The following is a 6,803-nucleotide window of genomic DNA, read 5'->3' on the forward strand; positions in this document are numbered from 1 at the left end:
ACAACAAACACTACCAGTACTGAATGTTCCTATTGGTCCCCCATAACGAATCATGCATAACTAATTATCATCCAACTCTGCAGTTCCCCTCAGCTCTAAGGAGTGTTTTAGCATCTTTCAGCCTATTATTCCTGCCAGACTTAATCCTGTGTGGAGATTATGCATCCGATCATTTGTGAGTGCGTGCGTGCAGTGCATCAATCTGTCTGTCCAGGGCTAAACCTGCATACTACTGAATATCAGTAGTGAAAACTGCTTCAGTAGCAAAATGCATTTTCCAGGAATCCGCTCGGCTAAAACAAGCCTTACCTAGTTTTTGCAAGCCACATTTTGGCCTTTGTCATGGTTCAAAAACTGACCAAAAGTTTGGTCTTACTTTGAATTGGAAGATCTTCAGATTAATTCCATATCCGATATGCTCCACTAAAGCTAGCCTTGATACAAAATGAAGACATCCCTATTTTTATTACCTTTGCCGCCATCTCGCCGTTTTCTTAGTTTGGGAGGGGAGAGGGAGACATACCTGGCAGAGTTGTGCATTTTATCGAGTGCACTTTTGTAGTTGTTTTGGTTTTCAGGCCCGCTGCTTTACTGTTTTGGTTTACTCTCACAGCTCTCGTCAGTGCCATTTCCTGATCCAGCTTTAAAAACCCACTGTATGCCACCTGCCCACCACCTGCCCAGCACCAAACGGCCGACAGACAAAGTTAAAGGCTAGTTGATGACCACAGCGGAGCATTTAGCAGCTAAAGAGCCATATTTCTTTTTCAGGGCCAAACACGTTAACATCAGCAGTTGCCAAGTGGTCACAGACATGCCTCCAAATGAATGCTGATGTTGCTCCGTGTCTGCTGGATATTTAATAGGGAAACACATTTGCCACAGCGATTCTAGCCCCCAGGTGTCCAAAGAAATCTATTAATGCAGCTTAAGCAAAATAGTTTGTTAAATGCGGACACAATCTGTATTGATAATAAACTTTTAGTTTCGTGGCTATCAGGTACCTGAATGCATGTTTCTGCTCCCTGCCTGCTGTGCATCATTCCCACAGTTATCCTCTTTCATGTATTCACACTGGATCAAACTGCTGCTCCCTGGGAGGAATGTGTCATGGGATATGTACGCATGGAGGCTCTATCTTTTGCTAATGGACGCAGCTGCTTTGAGTGGCCTATTTATGAGCACTTCATGTGAGTCATGGTGTGCTCTCCAAATGTATTGGGCTATAGTGCAGCTTGCAACACAACAGCTCAGCATCAGGTGAGCCGATGCTTTGATTGCGAGCAAGAAAAGAATCTAATTCATTATTCTGGAACAGAAGAAAAAACGCAGTTGTCTCACAATGCTGGAAATCAGATTATCTTTCATTTAGCATGAATTCTTGAAGAAAATGTAACGAAGACTACATTCATTTATTTTGTTTGTGTGAATTTTTCATTCAAAGGAGATCATTATAGCGTAAGGTAATCCGCTTCCTGTCACAAAGTCCACCTTGATCACCAGTATTCTCACTAGGTGCTTTCAAGTCGCCTAATCCCTGCACTCATTTCATTTTTCATCTCGTTCTCTCGAGTTTTGCTTTGGTGTGACATCAAAGAGGTGGCTCCACAAACACGCTGCAGTTCTCTTTCAAGTAATGGAAGATAATGGTACAAGATTACTGCCAAAACTAATTTGTCCAAGTGCATTAGAATAACTGCTGAAACTTGGCAGCAGGCCTGTTACATCAGAGGCACTGCTTTGAATTACTCCTGCATACGGGAGATTGGTGTCCTGTAAATCAAACGTGAGAATGCAAACATGTCGTGTTTTTATGTTGATAGCCTGTGTTAATTGCTCTGTCCAGGAAGGTTATCGTTGGAGAGCTGTTCAAATAAATGTATGAAAGCAGCCTGAAAGTGTTGTTGTTCAATAGCAACAATGAAAATACTGAGATGAGGCCTGAGATGAGATTGAATTAAACACACAGGATCAGGACCTGCTCCAGCTTGAACCAATCTGAATCATCCCTGTATTTCCTCCCTGCCTTTTATGACACTTTTCATATGTTTCAGTTACCTCGCAACAGGGCCAGTTCTGCTTGACCATGTGACGTGCTGTGCAACCTGCAACACAGAGGGGTAGTACATTTTCTATATTTAGTTGGGGATATACTATGACATATCAAACTACAAGATGTCCTAGCAAGGCAGGTTGTACTTAAGGGTTAGAAATATGTTTCTAAATGAATTGGGGTTAAAAAGAATTATTACAAATGGGCTGTAGTTTGTTTCTGTTAAAAGAGGGGTGGGGTGTGAGGGGTCTAAGAGGCAACAGGTGCATCAAATATCAAAGACTTAATATGTAATGTGATCTTTTGGTTTGTTTTTACTTTTTTTATGATATGATATGAATATTGTGCCAAATTTGGCAAAGTCCGGAGCCAAGAGCCATGGCATGTCCATCCACACCGGAAACAGTGTGGTACTGTATCACAGCAGGAACGGCCTAGTTCTGTCAATAGAAAGATTAAACGAATCAAACGTGAAATATTCCCTGCGTTTGCCAAGAAAAGGTGAAATCCTTTTTAGTTAGAGACAGATTTGAAAAAACGTAAGCCGCAAAGGCTGTTATTGACTTTCAACCCCGGGTATGCTGGATGTATGGGTCAAACTACATAACCGCTGGATCCTATATTTCCCGTATTGCAATCAAGTGGTGTCTCTCTTTGACCCTTGCTGCCTGCTAAATGCCCACGTCTTTCAAACCTCAGCCCCAAGTTTGTAAAGCAGGCTCTCTGTTCGAAATTGAAGAATCACTCCAAATAGCTACATTTGAGATGACATCATCAAGGTAGTGTTTTACTTTACGGTTTGTAACTTTTGCTGTGCATCAGCCACAAGTGATAAATATTTATCATGCTAAATGATAAAACCTATAAACGTAGCGTTGAAACAGGTAACAAAGTTAGCGAAATGACTCAAACTAACCGAACATTTTAACATTAGCCATTAGCCACCATTAGCTACTGGTCATACCAGACCACCTGTGACTGTAGCAATTAAAGCCCTGACTGTAATGAATCGGTTGAGTCCTTTTTTACAGCAAGAAAGGAATTAAGGAATACAAATTAATAAAAGACAGGTTTGTTTAAACAGAAATTCTTAGACACAATCATGTTTAGAGCTGATTAATAAGAAGTTTGCTAAAGACCATTAAAACATTTGAAATTCTCTGTTGTTACAGATGAGAAAGATTTGTTCATAGCAAAGTTATTTTATTAATCAATTCATTAATGACACATTGTAATAACAATGAATAGAACTGTTGTAGCAGGAAATATCAATATAATTACTAATAAACTATAATTTTAATAAAACTTAATAACATAGTATTAGCAGAACTAAAAGTATTTCTTTATGGATTAAATAGGTATACTGATCAAGTTATAGACAATCTGTTGTCATCATTCTAGATAAAATACAACGCTGAAAACACATTTCTCAAATTGGGGTCACAGCCTAACAAAATGTTACTGTGAACAATGGCTTCCCTCACATTTGTAGAAAGCTGCCTTTTAATTCAAAGCATTATTGACGTTAATTTCTGAAATGTACACATTCACCAGCTTGTATAGTCCTTGATTGTCCACGTGAAGAATATTAAACATGAGAGGAAGTGATGTGCAGATTGAAGTGAACACGAGGCGAGTCATTGTCCTTTCATTGGCAGATGGCACCGTGTAAACGAACCACCTGAGCCCATCCAGACATTATCATCCACAGTTTTCTCCCCCTCTCTTTACTTCCACAACATTAAAAATCCCCCTGGAACACAAACAGAAGGACATTAAAGAGCATCTTTTAAATGAGGCACCCACAGGAGACACATTTACCAGAGTCGTATCATAAAATGTACAATTTACTTTTATTTACACGGTGTGATTACATAATGTCTTGCGTAACAATGTGCTATATCATACATATTGCAAATACGATTAGACGTATGTAGTATACTGATTGAGAATGTAGTATGCAGTACGTTAGTATACAAGTTCGAACACAATCTGCATCTCTGCGAATGAGTTATGGCAATGCACTCAGCTGTGTGATAACTGGCAACCCCTACCGGCCAGGGTCTGCTTAAGAGTGGAGAGTGAGGAGTCAAGAGCCAATCAGTGGCAGTAAATAACAGGCAATGGAAGGTGTTTTGAGAAAGTGTGAGTCACTGCAGCCATGAGAGGTGCTTGAGCATGCAGCCATGAATAGCCTGCAGTCTGGTGCAGCAGAATGCGAGATTAGTGGTGGATAGACACAGAGATGCTCACGCATGCACGCACACACATGACCGAACTCATTATCTATTGGCAGAGGTGATTTAAAGATTTAAAAAGGAAAACAGTTGTGTATTTCTGTAGTGCATTTTTTAAATTTGCATCTGGAGGAATTTAAACAGCGGTAACAAAAACACGGGTCAATTCTCTGGACAGACAATATGACTAGTCAGGGAAACACTGTCCATCATCTTTTATATTCATAATAACAGAGTTGAATGAAAGTTAATATTATTTCATGTGCCATGTTATTTCAAATGCCCATTTTCCCAATGATAATTTGAATACAATTGACACTTTGAATTAAGTGTTTGCGGATCGATATCAATAAAGTATCCACATGTTAACGGTAACAATATACTGTCATACTGTCCAACCCTGGGAGAGTGTCTTACAGTGGTAAAATGAACGATGCAGGAGATAGCGATGATGAGAAGGCCAATGACGATGGAGGCAACGGCAACATAAAGAGCGTTCCTGCCCAGCCGCCTCGACCCATCATGGTCACCCTGATAATAGCTGGTCCTAGACTGACAATAAGAAATCACTGTGTTACACACACAAATTAATGCCTTTACTCCTGAATTTGCAAATAACCACTTTGAACTAACCACATTTTGGAAGCTTTAAAGCGTCATCTAAAGCTTTCTAACCTGTTGGGACCAGGTCACATGTTAAATATTAAAACACTGAACGGGTCTGCAGACAGATTACGGGAAACATCAGTTTAGTTTGTAGTTTGGCCACAAACTGAATGTTCATATCAGATTGCAGCTTGCTAATTTTGTTTCATTTTCCAAAACAGAGGATGAAGTTGTTTTATTTTGATGGGCAGAACAGGTGTCCAACACATTAATTCACAACACTGTGTAACTGAAACACAGTAAACATCCTGAAGAGAGAACTCATTTCTATTCTCTCTGATGCATTTTATTCCTCAATGACAGCTGTACATCTGTAAGATGATATATATTCATGATATGCCACGCTTACCATGATAGAGAAGACCAAGGCCACAATGTTGACGGGGTATGCTGGACAAAAACAGGTGAAAATAGTCAAACAGAGGTAGCTGCGGAGTGGAGGTGGAGGTTCCTCTATAGAACCGCGGTCGAAAAATACACTCCCACTCAGGGAATTTTTAACTTGCGGATTAAGCCCCCCTAGAGCCATTGTACCTGACAGAACAGAAACGCAGTCAGAGGGGTGAAAATTAGAAATTAGAGACGGTTAAAAAAGTTACAAACAGGCTGTGGAAAAAGTAGATCCCGAAAGGCCAGTTTAAATCCAACTTCTGACAAACTTGTTTGAAGTTCAACAGTCTGGTTGATTAGTCTGACATGTTAAGTGGTGGTCCTCTTTCAAAGCTGGAAAAACAAAGTTTGTGGTTGAGAGAGGGAACAGGAGAGAGGTGGGAGAGGATCACTAACCCCGCTGGCCTCCATCCAGGACACTGAGGCCCTGAGACGAAGTGTGAGGGATCAGACTCTATTTACCACTGCTGGCACAACATGCTGACACATGGAAAGGATCCCTGTCTACGGTTCAGTGCCGTGGAACATCTATGAATGTTGTTAACACAGTAGGTCAGATATTCTGCTGTACCATGTTCCTCTCTCTTTGTGTTTTGTCTGGAATAGTTACACTCCAATTTAAAACTGCTGAAAACACAGTTGAAACTATCAGACTTCACATGTTAAACTGGTCCTCCTTGCACATTTACTACATCTTGAATGTCTTGTTATAACTTTTCACTCTTTAAACTTGGCATTTATCTTCTTAGGTAGCTTTTCACGTAATTACTCAGTCATTTTATAGTAAGAAAAGGATCCTATATGGTTTACACTTTGTTTTGAGAGATCTCTCTGGCAGAAATAGGGTTGTTTCTTCTTTATAAAAAAAACTTTTTGGCATATTTTCAAACAACTACGGTCAAAATTAACCGCTGACTTTTTCTTTTCTGTATTTTCTGAACAAAGAATGTGTCTCCCTTGTCTTCGGGTCACACATTCAGATTGCTGAATATCACTCTTCTGGTGTGAGAGCTGTGTATCCTCGGGTCAAATGTCGTTTTGAATACTTCCACTTGGTGTCTCCAAAGTCAGAAATTTTCAAATCCTACATAATGGAGGATTTAAATTTCATAAGGCCATGTTCAGACTGCCAATCCAAATCCTTTTTTTTTTTTTTTGGCATATCCAGATCGTATCCAGATTGATTTTGGAAAGTCTGGACAGCAAAAAAACTAATGAAATGCAATTTATGCAAATGTGATCCAAACATCATTTGGAGAGGGTTTGAAATGCGATTCCAATCCAAGTGTTGAAGTGCTGAGAAGAATCCATGCTGCTATAGAAGAGCGCTGCAGAAGACATTAAGAGCAGCAGTACAAAATACATTTTCTGCTGGGACTTTCACTCTGCATTCACTTTCTACTGCTTCCCCCTAATTGCAATGTATACCAGAGTCTTCCATGTTGGACACCAGCATA

General features: G+C 39.9%; 1 protein-coding gene across 1 annotated transcript; it reads right to left on the reverse strand.

Moving 5' to 3' along the window:
• Window positions 1-3,794: 3,794 nt before the first annotated feature.
• On the reverse strand, window positions 3,795-5,485 carry LOC142955015 (transmembrane protein 233). Its single transcript, XM_076096397.1, has 3 exons — window positions 5,306-5,485; window positions 4,690-4,842; window positions 3,795-3,806 (listed from the first exon to the last, which is right to left on the reverse strand). The coding sequence occupies exons 1-3, from the start codon at window positions 5,483-5,485 to the stop codon at window positions 3,795-3,797; spliced, it is 345 nt and encodes a 114-aa protein (XP_075952512.1).
• Between the last annotated feature and the right edge of the window lie 1,318 nt (window positions 5,486-6,803).

This window comes from Anarhichas minor, unplaced genomic scaffold (genome assembly GCF_050575085.1).
Source record: "Anarhichas minor isolate MPS153535 unplaced genomic scaffold, ASM5057508v1 ptg000021l, whole genome shotgun sequence".
NCBI lineage: Eukaryota > Metazoa > Chordata > Actinopteri > Perciformes > Anarhichadidae > Anarhichas > Anarhichas minor.